This window comes from Acomys russatus, chromosome 1, assembly GCF_903995435.1.
Source record: "Acomys russatus chromosome 1, mAcoRus1.1, whole genome shotgun sequence".
Taxonomy (NCBI): Eukaryota; Metazoa; Chordata; class Mammalia; order Rodentia; family Muridae; genus Acomys; species Acomys russatus.
In genome coordinates, this window is record NC_067137.1 from 45,146,229 (window position 1) to 45,166,238 (window position 20,010).

Genomic DNA, 20,010 nt, shown 5'->3' on the forward strand with positions numbered 1-20,010 from the left:
TATATTAGCATTTAAGTAAAAGATTATTTATATATGTATATATACATATATATATAATTTCATAGTGTTACACCATTAAAATGTTGGTCTAGAGTTTTAATATTTGAATATTGAGATGCACAATTTAATTTTGGCTACAGTCAAAATCAAATATAACGTACTTTAGTCAATATCTTAAAAGTCAACTTTTAAAATTTCTTAAACTTTTCAAGAACTGTGTCATTCCTTTAGTCTCAGCACTAGAAAGACAGAGGCAGCAAGATCTCAATGAATTTCAGGCCAGCCTGGTCTACATAGTAAATTCTAGGATATATATATATATATATATATATATATATATATATATATATATATATATACTCAAAATAAATAAATAAATAAATAAAGTAAGTAAGTAAGTAAGTTGATTTTTAGGCTAGTTTTCTTCTAAGATCCAAGCTGTCTTTGTACCCCTGAGCCCTGGTCATTCTCCTACTTAAGCCTCCAAAGGAGTTGGTTCTATTGGTGTGTAGTACTGTACTGATAATGTATATGCAAACTTAAACATTGCTTCTGTTACTTTAGGCAAAATTATATCAGATCCGTGTTTATTTAATAACTTAATCATGCATGCATTATTTGTTGATTTTATATCTTTGCCCTAAGCTAAACTGTAAAGCATCATTTGCTGAACTTTCTACAGAATGAACATGTAAAGCCAGAATCATGAAAGAGACTATTAATACAACCATACTAGTTTCTCACAAGCATTCTACAAGCCCATTTTAATTCAACAAGTCCCCAGAGTAATTTCTAAAGACATAGCAGAACTTGAGAGGCACCTGTCTAAAGCCTTGGATTTGAAGGGGTTATCTCTGTAGATCTCATATCAGCAGGCATGGCTCTAATGGCTTTAGGCTTTAGTGGGCTGTCACCACAGGCTTTGTACATGCAGTTTTCTTTGTACTTCCCCCCACTTCCTTATATCTTCTATCTTCCTTACTTCAGATTCTTATATCTTCCCACATACTTCTTCCTTTCAGGTCTTAGCTAAGACTTCTTTAAGGAGTAGTTTCCTTACTCCTTCGTCCCTCTTTTCCATCTCCATATCTGAATAACTACCTCTTCTTTATGCTTTCTTTAATAATTTCCTTTCTTCTCTCATTTTTTTCAGCACATTTTAATTGCTGACTCCCCTGTCCTTATTTCCAATTAGAACATAAATACTCAAAGGTCGTAAGGTACAGCATTAGTTATTCTCAGTATTCTTGGGTAGCACCAGCATATCCTGGATGGTTTTTATGGAAGGCTAATAAAGTTATCTTTAAGAAAGCAATGGAATCCATTTTTTTCTATCCCCTCATTTTATAGATGAGTTAGACAGGAACCTGAAAATTTGCTAATAAGGGCTTAGCCAAAGCTAGTGATGAAAATCTGTAGTATTTGCCTGTGATAAGACAGAATGATGGGAAAAGGATGAAATTGTTTTACATCTGCAGGATATGATCTTCACTTGAATCATACCTAGAAAAGTTATTTCTATTTTCAAGTATTTTAATGTTGTAATCCAAGTTAAGCCCAGAGTAGTCCACCATCCCGTTTTGCTGTGCTTACTGCCAGGGTATTCATTCTCAGTGTGCCTTCTGGCTTCCAGTGCATATATTTTATTCTTCAATCTCATTTCCTACTCAGATGGTTTTGCTATGATCATACATCCCAGAAGCATTCATATTTCCAACAAAGATGATCCCACTGGCATTTTACACCTACCCATGTGTAAGGAAATAATTCATTACTAACAGCTTTGCATCTTCCAGTTTTCCTGACTGTCGTTTTCTCTCCCTTTTCTGTTTCTTTTTTACACAGTCTGTAAAGTGAGAAACTACTCTCATTTCAAAAACTCTCCCTTCCCTCTTATCACTTGTAGCTTGTTGATATACCAGTCCTGGGTCTCTAAAGGAACAGAACCAATTGAATGAACACACACATGCTTACACACACACACACACACACACACACACACACACACACACACACACACACACAATTATTAGTGTGGCTTACAGGCTGGGCTTTGAGTGGTCTGACAGTTGCTGAAAGGCTAAGGATCTGGTAGTTGTCAAGACTGTAATATTGGATGCCTGAGCAGTCCCAGTCTGGTACTGGAATCCCAGATGACTGCTGGTCCTAAAGGGCTGCTGGTTTTCAGTCTGTGTTGGAATCCTGAAAAAAGTAGGTTCTAAAACTAGTTAAAGAGTCTCTTAGGAACAGGATAGATAACCTTGCTAGCCAGTGTGAGGGCAAACAGGCAAAAAGCAAAAGCTTTTGTTCTCCATGTCCTTTTATGTGGACTGCCACAAAAAGGTGTGGTCTAAATATAGCTTGGGTCTCCTGACCTTAAATAATCTAGATTTAGAGTGACCTTCTGCCTCAAACAATCCAACCAAGAAACTCCCCCATAGGTGTGCCTAGTTGCTTGGGTTTTAGTTTGTTCTAGATGTAGTCAGTTGGCAACCAAGATTAGCCAACACAGTTGCTACCTATTTTCTTTTAATATTTCAAATCTCCTCTGTGCTGTTTATAATGTTCTTGTATTAGTTAATTTTACATTAGGACAAGAGACTAACTGATACAGGTCCAGGGATTCAAGTCCCTTCAGTGTCCTTATAAATCCTCAGCAGTGCCCCTCTCATTCGTAGGGACAAAGCCTTTGTATATTGACCCATAGAGGCCTCTTTCCAAGCCACAATGATTCTCAGTGCATCTCTCTAGCTCAATTTATTTTTACTTTCCCTTTTCTTTTTCTTCCTTTTAATAGCTATTTGTCAAAGCCAATTGATTCCTTAAACCCCTTCAAACAACGTAGATTATAGTACTTAGAAAAACAATGATTTTTCTTTTATCAAACAAGAAAACCTTAACAAATTACTGAATGCCAGTTATGGGTATCTGTTGACAAGACTCTTGGTATTTCAGGTACTTTTTATTACCTTTGTTTTAGTGCAAGCCATAGAATCTATTTATTGCTTGTCTTAGTCAGTGCTCTTACAGTTTCAGATGGTTAGTTCATTATGGTCATTGTGGTAGGTGGGCAGACCTAGTTCAAGAGAAGGAGCCTGAGAATTTTAAGTCTGGATCTGCAGGAAAAGAGGCACATTGGGCTTACCTTGAGCATTTGAAACCCCATAGTCCACCCCTGTGACACACTTCCTCCAACAAGGCCATACCTATTCCCACAAGGCCACACCCCCTAATGTCACTCCCTAACCATTCAAAAATATGAGCCTATGGGGGCCACTCTTACTCTAACCACTACACTGGTTATAATCTACACTGAGGGCTCTTGTGGTCTTTTCTTTGCAGACTCTGTTTTTTTTTTTTTTAAACCAAATTCTTCTCCACTAAGTTGTTAGCTGCTAGGTGGACAGTACCAGAGTCATCTGAATAACCGCATGGTCCACACACACTGGCTCACCTGCTCCAGGCCAAAGCAGAGACCCTTGGCCTCAGAGCCTGTAGACTACATTCTCCTCAGATGGTCTTGGCTAAGTATGGGAATCTCTTCTACCATCTATTTTCATCATTTTTAAGTTTATGAAATAAATACAGGAACAAGCTGATTTCCTCAGGGTTACTCAGATAGTTCTGATGGGTTTCATCACAGTAATTAAAGATAGCCTGATAGGAAATGACATGGAGAGGTATTATGTCCCATGCCTGTAATCCTAACACTCAGGAGGCTGTGGCGGGAGGATTTCTATGAGTTCAAGACCTTCCTGAGGTACAGAGTAAGATCCTGTCTCGAAATTCCAAGGAGGAGGGAGAGATTTCATAGTAATAGAATAAAGGCCATTCTTAGACTTCTACAGGTTCAGCGAATTAATAAATGATAGAGAGCCTATACTTTCTATTAGTTGTATATTCTGTTAGCCCAAGAAATGTGTGTTACCTTAGACTCTTTTCACAATGTCATGAGAAATTTGTAGAAATTTACTTGTTCTACCACATATTCAGATGGTATTTCCCAACAGCTACCCATACAGCACATGGGTGAGGGGTTAGGAGTGTATAATAGTGATCAAAACAAACATAGAACCTTCCCTTGTCACTCTTAAGTGTGAGTTATATAAATACCATAGAATTTGATGAGCGATGGAGTAGTTTGGCCGAAGTCACACAACTTAACCTACTGCAGAACTGCAGTTCATATCTAGGCCATCTAACTTGAGAAACCTGCACTCTTCACTTTACCATGTTGCCACATGAAGGTGGCAGGTGCCAAGGTGAAGGTAACAGGTTCTTTCAGATATTCCTGTGGCATGCATGTGTAATCTCAGCTGTTCATGAGGCAGAAGCAGGACTGACTGAGCTCAGGAGCTGAGATTACCCCAGCAGCACAGGGTCCTCTGCCTGTGCCTGTGCTCTGCCTCCACCTCTGCCCTGCTCCTTCATTTACTCCTTGTGCTGTTATTGTGACTTCTGCATTATGGAGACAAGGACGCTGTCTTAAAGAAGTCATACAATTTGCCTTTGGTTTTGGATATTTAATGTCAGAGCTTGACTTATGATGTCTACCTTATTCAGAAATGGGATTAAGGAGATCTAATAATAGAGTCAGCAAAGTGTAAAAGTAGTTATTTGGTAAGACAAACTATATTGATAAACATCCCAAGAGCTGTTGAGGAACAGAGAGAAGATGCTATTGATAGCAAATTCAATAAACTGTTAAAAAAAAAAAAAGATAAAAAACATTAGGTTTACATTTTCACTGGTAGATTTAAACTTTAGATGAAGTGTCAGAATTCTAGGAAAATAGCATTCAAAAATAAGCGTAGGAAGATTGGGTGTAAATAGTTGTACTTCTGTTTCCAAGATTGAATTTATCATTATAAACCTTCCTGCTAAGAAAACTTCAAGGGCAGGTAGCTTCCCAGTTCAGACTCTTCCAAAATAGAAGGAACAAATAAAGCAATATTATATAAGCCCTATCCAAGAACTGAGGAAAAGGGAGTGTGCCCACTTCTTTATGAAGCAGGATGATGCTCATATCAAGTAAAGACATAAAGAAGAAAATTATCTCTCTTTGCCACTGCTGTAAACTGCTGAGCACATTGCTAGCAAATAGCAAGGAGATCAGGGACTGACAGTTCACACTGACCAAAATGGCGTCCCTCCAGGAGTACAGTAACATTTCCTAAATAAAGGGAAGACTGTCATCTCAGTGGGCCCAGAAATAAAACTAGTCTAGGATTACAAATAATCCCATTCATTTTGATCAATGGTTAGGAATGACACAAAGATTCTGCTGTAGTATTATTTAATTCACCATCAATTGAAGATCCATATTAAAAATTAATAAAGGAATATTAAGCAGGAATACAGTTAGTCAGAGATAGCATGACTGTGGACATAGAAAAGCTAAACAGCTGATAGATAAGCTGTTAAATTAATTTCAGAAAACTTGTTAGGTTGCAACTTTAATATGTAAAAATCAATTTGATATGTTAACATCACACAAGGAATTTAAATATAGAATTTTCCCTTAGCACTCTTAAGTGTAAATTACATAAATACTATAAAATTTAGTCAGTGATGGTAAAGTTAAAAGGTTAATTTATAGTTTCAAAAATGCAAAATTATATGCATTTTTTCAAAGAAAACTTCCAAACATTATTGGAAGAAATTAATAAAGTCATGAATAAATAACAATACTGTCTTCAAGTGTTGGAGAAGGCATCATGACATAGACATCATGTCTGATTCTACTGATGTAATCCCACCTTTTTTAAAAGCAACAGTTATCAGACTGATCCTGAAATGTATATTTAAGTACCATGAACCAAGAATAACTCATACTAAGTTGAAGAAAAGAACTGGGCAGTAAATACCTTTTAAAGTTATGCTAATAGTTCAGATGGCCAATTTTGAAAGTAGTAGAAAATTGAGGATCCACAGCTAATCACACATATGGGTACTTGGCCTATTGTGTAGGTGACATTTGAAAGGGAAGAAGTGAGATAAATTTTAATTTGTTATGTACTTTTGTTAGTAAATACTGGATCATTTAATATTCATGTAGAAAAGTGCTAAAATTGACTCATATTTCACATTGAATAGGAATTTTTTTACTTTTTTCATTTTTTAAATTAGGTTTCTTTTTAAAACATATACATCTATATTATTATACTTAAATAAAATAAGCTACAAACAGCATAAGAACCACAAAGCAATCAGGAATTATATAAATGTTACATTCACAGTGATTTGGCTATTTGTATTTGGCAAACTTGAAGTAAACATCTTTCCTATCTTGTTGAGTCTAAAATTCTGAATGAGAATCAATATCTATCATATCTCATCTCCATTAACTTAAAAACATGTATCTAGATCTAAAAACATCTTAACCCCTAACCAATCAAGCTTAATTGTAAGACTAAACTATCTGGTCTTCAACTTCATGAGAGACATGAGAAGGAATAAAATTTAAATACCTGAGTGAACTGGAAGTGAGGGTTAGCAGCTTCCAAATTGAAAAAATTACAGAGACAGTTTGCCTAAACAGTCACCCAACACTCTCTATAATGTTGAAGCATCTTCTTCAGCCTTCTGGCCCAGTATATCTGACAGACATATTTGAGAGACAGGAACTATTGCGGGCTTGCTTACCTTGTCTTGGCAGAGTTTGGCCATTGACTCTGCCTGCGTCCAAGCTTGCCCTTTTTTAGGCAGCATTCTATCTGTGGCAGAAACGAGGACATTTTTCCCAGTGGCTGCTTTGCCACATTTGAAGCCATGATGAAAAAAATACTTTGTTAGATAATTTATGAATGGAACATATCTTCATTAATGTGTGCTGAAATCCTTTTACTTATTAACCAAATATATACACTTTTCACTTTTCTTAATTTTTCTGGTTTACAATAATTTTATTGTAAATTAACATTCTACTCCCTCTTTTTTGACTCACACAAACCAACATGTACCCTGTATTTTTAGATTATAATATATATATAATACACTATATAATAAAAGTTACTACTTTAATGATTTTAAGTTTACAATTTGATGTTAGTTGCTAGTACAATTTATACCTTTTTCTGATTACCTGAACTGTCCCAGTGCTCCACATAACACTGCAGTGCTTGAGGCTCTGTTACCACTTCTGTTGATCTCTGTCAGCAGTTGACTGAGGGAGGGAAACTCACGCTCAGTTGATGTGGTTACCTGTAGGATGCCCATGCCCCTGATAGATGGCCTCGCGTGCTTGTGGGTAGTACTATTTGGACTTGGCTTCTTAATAACAAAAAATTGAAAAGAGGACATGAGGGAGGGAGGGTGGGGGCACTAGGGGGACCTGGACAGAGGGAGTGGTGGGTGGCTGTAATGCGTATAAATATATGGAATTTTTAACAAATAAGAAATATTTTTAAAACGAGGTGTCCAAATTGTTAGGCATAGAGAATGTATTCAAATTAGGTATTTCTTTGCATTTAATGAAAGAATATTTCATATTAAGAATGTATTGTTTGTTAAAAGATTTCAATAAGAGTAAGAGAACATTTTTCAATAGCAAAAATTATCAGAATGATTATACCTAAAATATACAAACAGCTTGTACAGATATATATGTGACAATAAAACAACCAATTATAACAATGGGCGACAAGGTATATGTATTTTGTATGCCCATCAAAAATTCCAAATGCATACCATCCATGACAAGGCTAACCCCTTAGTCATCATTGAACAGACAGTTTAAGCCATTGTGCTTACTGGCTGCCATAGCTGGAGGTAAGTCGATAGAGCACCTGCAGGTTTTGCAGTATCTTTGTGAAGTCTACCATATAGCAAAGCTTCGAAGTGCTCTCTGATTCCATTCTGCTTATACAGAGCAGAAACACCTATGCATATTTGTTCACCAAATGTGGAATGTTAGAATGTTTATTCTGGTATTATAATGCCTGGAATTGAGAACAGTTATATGTATGTCCACAAAGAACAGACAGACAGAATAAAATTTCTACAGTGCAATGGTATATATCAGTAAACATGAATCAGCTTCTGCTATGTGAAACTATAAGGAAGCATTCTTCCTATAAGACAATGAGCAAAGGAAGCCAGACACAGAACCACATAACTGTATAAGTCTGCTGAGTCAGGGTGACTAACAAGTAGAGTTAATCTCCTCTCAAAAGTTACAGTAGCGATGATACTTGGAATGGTACAATTTGGAGAAGCATAGACAGATCAGAGGTGCTGATAGTATTTGAATTTATGACCTTGGCTTCACCTTTGTGTGAATGTGGGTGTACCTGTGTATGGATGCACCAGTGCGTAGGTGCATGTGTGATGTGGAAGCCCAAAGGCTGGTATCAGGAAATGATTCTCATTGCTCTTGCACCTAATTCATTAATGGTGGATCTCTCATTCAAACTCAGAGCTTATTGTATATAGTCTTGCTAACTCTACACTTGTGCTCTCTGTGTCTGTCTGTCTGTCTGTCTGTCTCTCTCTCTCTCATATGTGTGTGTATGTATGTGTCTTTAGATGTTTGTGTATATATGTATGTACTTAGTAGATAAAATTCTTCCTCATTTGTCATGGCTCAGTATCTATAAATTAAATTATTTCATTAGTTGTTATTACAAACTAAGTTAATAAATGAGACAAAAATCACTTCATTAATCTACTGGCACTATGTTAAAATAATACTATACCTTGCATTTCCACATACTTCCATACACACATACATAAACACACAGATATAAATACACACACAGCAGGGTGGGGGTTAAAAGTAAAAATAAATCACACACATAGTAGGACTTAAAAAAAAAAAGCAACAACAGGTAATGGGCTTGAGATTTGTTCTTTTAATTGAAAAAGAAAGAAAGAAAGAAAGAAAGAAAGAAAGAAAGAAAGAAAGAAAGAAAAAAGGAAGCCAGGCAGTGGTGGCACAGGCTTCTAATCCCAGCACTTGTGAAGCAGAGGCAGGTGGATCTCTATGAGTTCAGGGTCTGTCTAGTGTGTACTGTGAGTTCCAGGACAGCCAGGACTATACAGAGAAACCCTGTCTTGAAAAACCAAAAAAAAAAAAAAAAAAAAAAAAAGAAAGAAAGAAAGAAAGAAAAAGAATATTATTTCAAATAAAATGTTCTATCAAGGCAATATGGCACACAGTACACGTATGTAAGTAAAACTCATTCCAAAGTGTCTCTGCCCTTATGTTTGCTAGCCTGGAAATTTAGCAGTAACAGTTAAGGTGCCTATTAAAGTGTTTCTTTCTTTCTTTCTTTCTTTCTTTCTTTCTTTCTTTCTTTCTTTCTTAAGATTTGTATTGGTGTTTCATATTCCGGATTTATATCTGTTTTCATTCCCCTTCACCTGTGTTTCAGAATCCCACTCAGGTTGGAACAGCTCTTCAGGTTTTCTATAACCTGGGGACCTTGAAGGCCACTGTCACCAGTGTCGTGGACGGCTATTGCACTGCTTTGGAAGAGAATATCAGCAACGCATTGGATGTCAAAGTTTTGACGCAGCCTTCCCAGTCAGCTGCGCGAGGTATGGGCATGGTTTATATTTAGCTCGCTTATTTATTTATAACTGAGAAGTCTTTGAATAGTGTATGAAGCACTCATGTTTCAAAGCAATTTAATGACTCACTTTTTTTAGTAGAAAAAAGAGAAAAAATTATGTTTCAGAATTTATTCAGAACCTCTAGATAAAGATATCTAAGCTGTGGCATCATTTAGCTGGAAGGAAACAGATGAAAAAACAAAACAAAACAAAACAAAAGAACAGAACATATTTTTCTTCCTAAAGTCCTTATCCTGACATCTACTTTTTATTGGGAAGAAAAATATTTTTAAGGAATGCCATTTCTACTTTAGCTTTCTGGAAAAAGCAATACTGGCGTCGGCAGTCAAAACAGATAAACCCACTTGAGCGTGGCAGCTCTGAGGAGATGTGATGAAGCCTGCAGCTGGAAGGTGACTGTAGGAGAGCATGGCCCTACGTTCGTGCTCTGACCCTCCTGCACAATGCACAACACACTCTTATTCATGCTGCTGTGTGCTCAATGTGTTGTATGTACACATGTGTGTTGTTGTGTGTACATGGCATGTGTGTCTCTCCCCTTCTTGCACTTCCATCCTTCCGTTTCTCACCATGTGTTCCTTCTCTAACTAGTCTAGAAGGCAAGAGTCCTCACTTGTCCTTGGGTCCCACACCTTCTCTGTGTTGTGTCGTTCTGACTGCTTGTCAGTTTTCCCTTCTTTGACTCTCTTTTTCATCACACAATTGTCCTATTAACTTTAGCTTAAAAATCAAACAAATATATCTTGACTTCCCTTTTTTTAACTCTCCCAATTGATTTTGCCAGTCTACAGAAAAATTTCCTCCATTATTATCTGTACTAACTTACTATTTCCACCATATTTTTATTGAAGGCACTCTTAACAATCACAGAGTACTCCCAAGGAATAAACAAAATGACCATGTAGATTAATGACACTTCTGTTGGATAGGTAATTCAAAAGAATTTTATTTTTATACATGACTTTAAGCCAAACTGAGTTCATAGCTCCTTGATCATTGCACTAATAATTTTTAAAGGTTCACTTTGGCCTTTGAATAAGTCCATATTTATATTATCACCAAAGGAGTTTGTTGAAAAGAAATTGCCAAAGGAGATTTTCTTCTCAATCTTTGCTAGCAATTATTTTCACCAAGTTTGATCTAATGTTTAAAGTTCCAGGAGTAATTTAATCTCAGTCCCTCTTGTGTTGTCAAGAACAGGGGAAAAAAATGAAAGCAACTATTCACATGCTGTCAATCTTAATGTAAGCCTCTTTTATAGAAAGAATAAGGGTTTAAAGCCGCCGTATTACCATGTGTTGAGAAGTGGGTACCATGATGTAATGTAGAACCTCTCAGCACCAGATCACCATCTTTGAAAACAATAACTATCACTTTTATTTCTAATATTAAATGGTATTCATGTTAATTTTCTCATCTATACTGAGGTTACATAGAGTTGTTTTTAATGCTCATTAAAGCATTTGAATATGGTACAGCATCACAACAATAGTCTTTTTGCACATGGCTTAGGACAAATATATTTTTACATTAATTGTAAATTTTCTACAGATTTAAGATCGCATAGTACAACTTCTAAAAGTGTTAGTTTGAATTTATAAAGAAGACAGAAAAGCATCAAGATAGCATAGTGATGGATATCTCTAGAGTGGGCATTCATGAGGCTGAGGCCTACCTGGGGTAAATGGTGAGATCGTGTCTCAGGAAAAACAAAAAACAACAGAACCCAAGTTTGCAAGCAAGCTCATAGGATAGCTAATGTAGTTATGATTACCGATGCTACAGGGCCACATATGTAATAAACATATGAAAGAGTTTCAATATCTTCTTAGGGAACGAACTATTGTGCTGGCTAGTCTTATGTCAATCTGAACACAAACTAGAGTTATCTGAAAGGAGGGAATCTCATTTGAGAAAATGCCTTCATAAGACCCAGTTGTAAGGCATGTTTGTTTTGTTTTGAGACAGGGTTTCTCTGTCTACCCTTGGCTGGACTCACTTTGTAGATCAGGGTGGCCTCGAACTCACAGAGATCTACTTGCCTCTGTCTCCCTGAGTGCTGGGATTACAGGTGTGTTCCACCATACCAGTTTGTAAGGCATTTTCTTAATTAGTGATTGATGGGGGAATGGCGGGGCCTCCTATCCTGACTTCCTTCAGTGATGAGCGGTGATATGGAGGTGTAAGCCAAATAAACCCTTCCCCAACATGCCTTTTGATCATGGTGCTTTGTCAAAGCAATACACCCTAACCAAGACAACTAGTGAGTAGGAAAATCCAAGCCAAGGGCAGTACTATCCTCTCCTAATTAGATATCCAAAGTCTAAGACACAGCTATTAGAGGAGAGCAAAAACCTAGAGGACAGGGCGATGGTTCGGTCCCTCCACCTTGCCAGTTTGACTTCACAGGCTAAAATTATGTGTTCCTTATGGCCCTAACTCCTCTGTAAGGATGTGTCCTAGAGAAATGGGCTGTACTGCATGTGTGTAAGTTTAAACATATTATTGTTTTGTGTAAGTGCATGATGTCCAAGGGTTAGTGCACATGTCTGTAGGTAGCATGTGGAAATCTGGAAAACTTCATAGAGCTCTTCTCTCCTTCCACTTTTATATTTGTTCTGGGGGTTGAAATCAGGTCATCAGCCCTGTGTAGCAAATGCTTTACCCACCTGCCCACCTCACTGGCCTCAGGATTTTTATTGCACTATTTTGTGTAGCAGTGGAAATAACCTGTCTTCTAATGGAAAGTTGGTCAAGCTTAAAAAAAAAATCAATGTAGATAATTTTCAGAAACAGAATATAAGTAAGTTATAGAACATTACATTGTTTATAATATCTTAAAGCCCTAGAATGTGGCAGACTGTGCTATGTATTGTTTTGAATATATACATATACATAAAGGCAACAATATTAAGAAAATGAAATAATACTATCTCATTGTCTTTCTTAAACTTGATGGTTATTATTAACATCTGCTTTGTTTCCATTTTTACATCTACTTCTTTTGTGTCTGTGTATGTATGTGGGCACACACATACTATAGTATATGTGGGTGTCAGAGGACAATTTAAAGGAACAGGTTGGCTCTGTCCTTCTACCATGTAGGACCTGGGGACCAAACTCAGGTCATCAAGCTTGGTGGCAAGTTCATTAACTCACTGAACCATCTTGCCAACCCTTGTCTGTTTTTGCATATTTTGAGGTATTTATTATTTTTGAATCTGGTTTTTGTATTTTCTTCATTATATTTTAAAATGATTTGATGCTCATCTGTCCAATGTGTTGCACATATATCATTGAACATGGTCAAACTCCCAGTGGCCAGTCCCTTCACTCTCCCCAAGAAGCCATCAACTGTGAAGAGCTACACTTTAGCATCTTTGTCATAGTTTTCAAGGACTCTTGTCTGGACTGCTTATTTATTTATTTATTTGTTTGTTTGTTTCTTTTATGTTTGTTCATTTTCTGGATAGGGGGAGGTTGCCTTCAGTGTCTCTCATTCTCAATTATAAGTCTTTAGTCATGGATGCCACTACAAAAGAAGCTTCCTTGCACAAAGCAGCTGGTAGCAGCAGGGATGATGGCCTTCCACATGGTTTCTAGTAGCAGCACTGACATGAGCATGGCTTCTGGCTGCAGCATGGACCGTGGACATGAGCATGGCCTCTCTAGTATCTTGTTGCTCGGGGTCAGGGTGATCCTGCAGTCAAGCAGTGTGTCTGGGAGCAGGACCTACATAAGCTTCAGAGTGCTGTACACGACTGGCCCTTGCCAGCTGCCCACTACTATTGTGTTTGTAGCTGCTCTGTTCAGACATTGTTTTTTCAATTCACGAAACCACTTTTTAAAAGCGTCTTTTCCGGGAATTGATTTAAATTCAGAAATTTAGATGCACCAAGATAGGAAAGATGTCTTCTTCAAGGCTGTCAAATACAAATAGCTAAAACACTAAGAATGTAACATTTATATAATTGCTGATTGTGTCATAGTTCTTCTTGCTATAGGTAATCTATTGTATATATGTATAATATTATAAATGTATATGCCTTAATGAAGTAGGTTCTAGGGAAGTAAATCAGGTCCTCACGCTTGTGAGCATGTTACCATCTGTGCTACCACAGTAGCCTGGTAATCTGTTTTCTGTGTATGCCCTAATAGCTTTTCCTTATCTCTAAGTTTAGGAACTTGTTATGTTGGACTTGGATGCTGTGTGTCAATAACTTTTTGTGAGTTTGATTTTAGTTTTTATCATTTTTGTATTCCATTTGCTCTTTTTAGGACTTTATGCATACCTGGTATGTGTATCTATCAGAGGTTTGTTTCCCATGTTTAGTTTTCTGTATTTATTTTAATACCATATTTTATTTCATTTTGTATGATTTCTTCTTGCCTATTTCTTATGTTTTACTTTGTTCTTTAGAATTTCGATATCGTTTTTACTGTCCTCTTTATGGTGTTTATGAGGGAGGATGTTTTCTATAATTGTTCTGCTCTCCACTGCTGCAACAAAAATACCCTAGTAAAGCAGCTAAGAGGAGGAAAGGCTTTTGTTGGGCAAGTTCCAGAAGTTCAGGGCATGATCACTTGACTGTTGTTTCTGGGCCATTGTAAGGTTGATCATCATAAGATGGGACAGATTTGCTTATCTTTTGGGAGCGTGGAAACAGGGAGAGAAAGGAGCCAAGAACAAAATACAGCCTTTGTAGCCACACCCCAGAGACTTGCTTCATCCAAGAAGGCATTGCCTTCTATAATTTCTGCCACTTGACAATAGCCTATGCTGAAAGTTCACTCAGCCAGTGGAGTGAGTGACCCATTGATGAGATTAGGCTCTTCATGATCCACTCATGTGCTCAGAGCGCTGCTACACTGGGGCCAACCCTTTGGGAGACATGCTTCAGATTCAAACTACAGAGCCAGTGATCCTTCCGTTGTTTCTGTAGGAATGGCCTTTATTGGCTATGTTTATCATTGTTTTACTCTCCTCTACCTCCAGTTTCTGTGTTAGCTCACGGCCCCTTTGTTTCTAATTATCTTGGAAGCATATCTTTCTTCAAATTTAGGGCCATTTGTATCATCCCAGTAAAACTGTTGAGGTCATTTTTTTTTTTTTTTTGTCTATTGTTTTCAACTTCTCCCCACCCCTTTTTCCTCACTTTATTCCTAATACTTACCCACAATTGTGGGTCAATTCTTTTGTAATTATTACTTTATTGTCATTTATTTTATACTTTTCTTCTATATAATGCTGCTGTGTTAAACAATGTACTTCTTCCTTGTCCCATCCTTGCTCTAACAAAAAGTCAGTAGACAGTTTATATAGATTCTTACTATTGATTTGTTTTCAGGAGTCATTTAGCCTTAGGCCTATTTTATTTTAATTCTTAAATACAAACAAGATAACTAATAATGAAAATCACATTTGGCTCATATTTGCCATTAAGCTTGAAGGCACTCCTTTCCTCTCTTGCACAAACCAGTGTTTTATTTTAGTGCCTTTACTCACTATACATATGACCTTAGATTTGCTTCTTTCATCTATAAAATAGAACTCAGTGCACTTGAAAAAGATGTGAAATCAGGCCAGTGAGTGTCTCAATGGGTAAAGTACGTGTCCTGCAAGCCTGATGATCTGAATAAAATTTCTGGAGCCTTTGTGAAAATCAAAGGAAGGAACTGATCATAAAGTTTTCCTCTTCTACACATGCACACCACGATATGTGTATTTTTCATGAACAGTATATACACAATAAAAAACCTTTAAAAATTTAAGCAGTGCTTTGAAAGTAATTTGGGGAAATGCCTCTGTTAGTTTGCTGTTCAATGCTTGACACACCTAGAGTCACCTAAAACAAGGTAATCTTGGTTGAGAAATTGCCTTATCAGGTTAGCCTGTTTTCTTGATTCATTAGTGATTGATGTAGGAGAGTGCAGCCCATTGTGGGTGGTGCCATCCCTGGCAGATAGTCTTGCGTTATATAAGAACTCAGGCTGAGCAAGCAATGGGGAGCAAGCCAGTAAGCAGCATTCCTCTGTGATCTTCTCTTCTGTTTGTTCCTTAAGTTCCTGCCTTGGATTCCCTCCATTTCTTCTCCAAGTTGCTTTTGGTCATGGTTTTATCACATCAATAGAGAGGCAGACTAGGACACTTAGAGTAATGGCCTGGAGATTCACTTTACTCAGCTTCTTTAGACTTTGCTGAAGTTCACAGATTGTTAGCATCTTCTCCCATGAACTCCTACTATCAATAAAGAGCACCACCACCCATGACCAGACTATTCTCACAGAAAGCCTAGTTCTCAAGTTGTATATCACTAAGGAGGTGTGAGTTGTGTGACTCCATATAGACTTCCTAAGTCAAAATTCAGACAAGACTCCAGTGTTGTGTAACTCTCTCACCTGACTAATGTCTGAGAAAACAATAATTGTAGTGTAGGGTCTTGTCTACTGTAGAATATAGTTGCAGAGTTTTCCCTCAGCCAGTGCTCATTCAGGCTCCAGGGAAACTTGCTGGGGAAGGCTTGTCCCTGTGAGACAGTCACAGAAAAGGCTGAAGAATCAAAAGTAGGTGAGTGTGGCTGCCCGCCCCTGCGCTCTCAGGCGGGGGCGCGCTCTCTACTCCTACACCTTTAGCCAGCCGGCTGCATCATCTTATTGCTTATTGTTTCTAGATAATCCAGAACATGATTGGCCACAGACAGGTAGCTAATTAGAAGTTGCTAGGAAGATGTGACCCATTCCATTGTTTGTAGCATGGTGTACATGCAGCTCAGTGCAGGTGGGAGTACAGGCTGATAAGTGACTTTTTTGGGGATGTGAGGTGGGGAAAGTTGTTTGTGTAGCTCAAGCTAGGCAGAGTCACTGGATACTCAGCTTCTCCGATACTTAACTGACTCGGTTTTGCAAAGCATCATGGTAGTAGGATGTGTTGGAGAAGATCGTTCACCTCATGGCAGACAGAAAGCAGATGGGAGGGGAAAAGAGGAGCAGAGAGCTAAGGGTAAAATATATCTTATGAAGGGATGTCCCATATTATCATACTGTTAAAAATGTAGGCTTACCTTGTTATGTTCCCACTGATTCCCAGTAGTGTTACCAGCTGGGGCCTTAAACTTTTAGGACATGACAATCAAATGATAACGTCCCATCTCTGGCCCCCAAGGGTCATACCCATCACACACAGCAAGGTATGCCCAGTCTCGTCTGTGTGTACTCACAGTTGTAACAGTTCAGTGCTGTTTTCAAGTCCAATTCGAAAGTCTCTACTGAGACTCAAAGACAAACTCTTAACTTCTGGTCTTCAGTAAAGGCTTAAAAGAAAAAAAAAAGGTAAAGTTCCCAACATATTATACTGCAGAGTAAAGCAGGAAATGGGATTAATAATTTAGCTGGTTTGTTACTTTAAAAGGAATGATGAAACTAACTCAAGACTGGAATCCAGCAGGACAGACTTTAAGCACTGCTACAAAACAATCTACAGAGCCCCACCCAGCCCACAGGCCCTCCCTCTGTCTAGTAGCAGCTTGTTGCTTGCTGCAAGCCTGTACAGATGGCCTAGATTCTGGCATCTCTAGCTTCCTAAGGTCTCCATTACAGCCTTGGCTCTACTCTCATAACTTCTGTAGCAAATTTCTGGAGGCTCTCCATGGGCATTTTGACCTGGCTGTATACTGGCCTTTCCAGGTCTTCTGTAGAAGTCTAAGTGGAAGTGTTTATGATTCATGCATTCTGTGTACAAAGTTAGCATCAAATGGTCAATGCAGAAAGCCTACTTCCTGCTCTAACAGGACCACAGCTGCAGTGGACTCTGAGTTCCATCAGAGTCCTGGGGAAATGTAGTGTGTCTGTGTAAACTAGGACCTCTCTTCTCAAAGCTGAGTCATACAGACTTGGTCTGGCCAATTTTTGAGATACCTTCAAAACGTCTTGTTGTGTAACACACTGCTTGACTCCTTTTTGGTGGTTCTAATGTTTTCAGCAAGCATACCTTTCATTGCCTCAAGCTTAAATGTAAAGTTTGTTCAATTTTTATCAAGACTCATAAATTGTTTTTAATTTTATTAATTTATTCATATTATATCTCAATGGTTATCCCATCCATTGTATCCTCCCATTCCTCCCTAAGACTCATAAATTTTTACATGATTTTTTTTTTCACTCCCTATTTGCACTTTCAGTCAGATGCAACATAGCCAGCCACAATTGTTCTACAGCTTGAAAACTTGGCATTTCCAAGATAATTGGTCTTCTGTCTTTAAGTTCAGCATTTCCTCAATGTCTGAGAGCAGGAACAAATTGTTTGATAGCATGTGACACACATAGCCTCTAGTCCATTTCTCAGTACCATCTCCTTCTATAACCCCTGAGCCTGGCCTTGACTATGAATTCTGACCAAGATTTTGGTGTTCTGAACAACAACTGAATTACCTCAGAAGCAGCTTTTAGCTGGGCATGGTGGCTCATGCCTTTAATCCCAGCACTCAGGACACATAGGCAGGTGGATCTCTGTATGTTCAAGGCCAGTATGGCCTACAAAGTGAGTCTAAGACAGCCAAGGCTGTTTCACAGAGAAACCCTGTCTCGAAAAACCGGGAGGAAGAAGAAGAAGAGGAAGAGGAAGCAGCTTCCGCCCTTTCAGATTTTTAAAATTGCAATCGATGTATTTATTTGTGTGTATAAATGCAGGTGCATGCATGCCATGGCACATATATAGAGGTCAGAGAACAACTTATTTGAGTTGATCCTCTTCTTCCACTGTGTGAGGCCTGGGAATTAAACTCAGTTTGCCAAGCTTGGCAACAAGCTCCTTTACATGGTGAATCACTTTGCCAGCTCTTTTATCCCTTTAAAATGCTTGCTTCTTTCTGTTTATGCATGACTTATTTTTGGTCAGTTTTAAAATCCGTTGTTATCAGTATCATTTTGGATGGTCTGATTTTTCCCAACTTGTTTTGAGGAAACTGTTACAACAAAGAAATGGAGAATGAGTGGTGAGAAAGAAGGGGTGCTAAGACCAATGGCCCTTTAGGGATGGGTTTTATTAAGCATGGGAGCCTCAGGGCTGAATGAAAAAGATGAAATAAAAAGAGGACATGGTTACTTCTAAAGTATGGAGAATGTTTTTATTACAGATATATGGAAGAAAGCAGGCAGAGGGAAGAGTCCAGGCTGAACATGGCTGGCACACTAAACCAGACCATAAGAGAGATGGGGAGGGAGAGCAAGAGAGGAGAGACCAACTGATTAGAAGTAGCCTAGGCCAAGAGGCCAAGAGAGCAGTGTAGCCAGAATGGCTGAGTTATGTAGGGATCTGGCAGTGGCAAGGGTAATGGCAGCCCAATCCCTGGGAGGGACTTGTTTAGGGTAGGCGGCAGGTGAGAAGTGCTGGGTGGAGCTGGCTAGTGTCTGCTTTGGTGTGTTAATAGGCACCTCACTTAGCTGTTTGTCCTGAGACCTAACAAGGACCTTGAGAGCTAGGATCACATTTGAAGTGGGAGAGCCCTTAGGAACATTATAAGAACACTAGGGAAGTAAGCTTAAAGCAAGAAGAGTAGGTGAGAGTTGCCCTGACAGTGTGGGAGGGTACCCAGCTTCAGAGGAATCCCCCAGAACAAAGTGGGGTATTCTTTCAGTGAGTTGTAGGACATTCTACACTGCATGATTTTAGGACCAAAGCCATTTATCTTTAAGTAGCAGGAGCTGGAAAACACAGCTCACCATGGCTTCTTAATTCCCAACCCAGAGAGCAGGAGAGCCTGATTGCTGCAGACTGCCAGAGTCTTTTAGAGCCACTTGCATCTGTAAGCTGCAGGCTTGTAGTGTCATAGCAGCCCCCTCCAGTCAAGTTCATAGATTTGTTCAATCATTTGGTACAATAGATAGTGATTTTGCATTGCATTTTAATATTCTACTTGTGAAATCTCTCTCTCTTTTTTTTTTTTTTTCCATGAGCTCTGGTTGTAGTGGTTGCCTTTAGGAATAATGGCTATAGAAATAAAAACTTGGATGGAAGATATGCTTGGTGTTATTGAGGTGTCGTTATCACTCTGCTCTTCTAATAAACAAGGGAAATGCTCTTCATTTCTATTGCACTGTTCACCTTTACTGTTTGTAATTAGAACCTTTGTTGCTGCTTTTAAAGATATACCTAAACCAGCTGCAGAGCTGTTAGAGTCAAACTACAGAAACAGCAAACTTGTTATGTTCATAATTTCCTTGCAGTTCTTGTCGCCCATAGCATGTATATTACCAAACCAAGTGTTCTGTGACTTAAAATTATTTGAATTGTTTTGACCATAGTTGTATTGTTAATTTGATACATAGATAATTTTATTGATTTTTGTGTTAACTTGAATTCAGTTTTGGGGCTTGTCTTTGTCATTCTTGTAAAAATAATATTGAATGCGTAAAATATTTCATGTTTCTTCACTTTTT

General features: G+C 38.1%; 1 protein-coding gene across 1 annotated transcript in view; it reads left to right on the forward strand.

Annotated features, from left to right (window-relative positions):
- Cog5 (component of oligomeric golgi complex 5) overlaps positions 1–20,010 on the forward strand; it is a 303,527-nt gene that overhangs the window by 161,644 nt on the left and 121,873 nt on the right. The window contains exon 8 of the mRNA XM_051144712.1: positions 9,375–9,540. Coding sequence (XP_051000669.1) covers positions 9,375–9,540 — 166 coding nt within the window. The remainder of the gene's footprint in view (positions 1–9,374; positions 9,541–20,010) is intronic.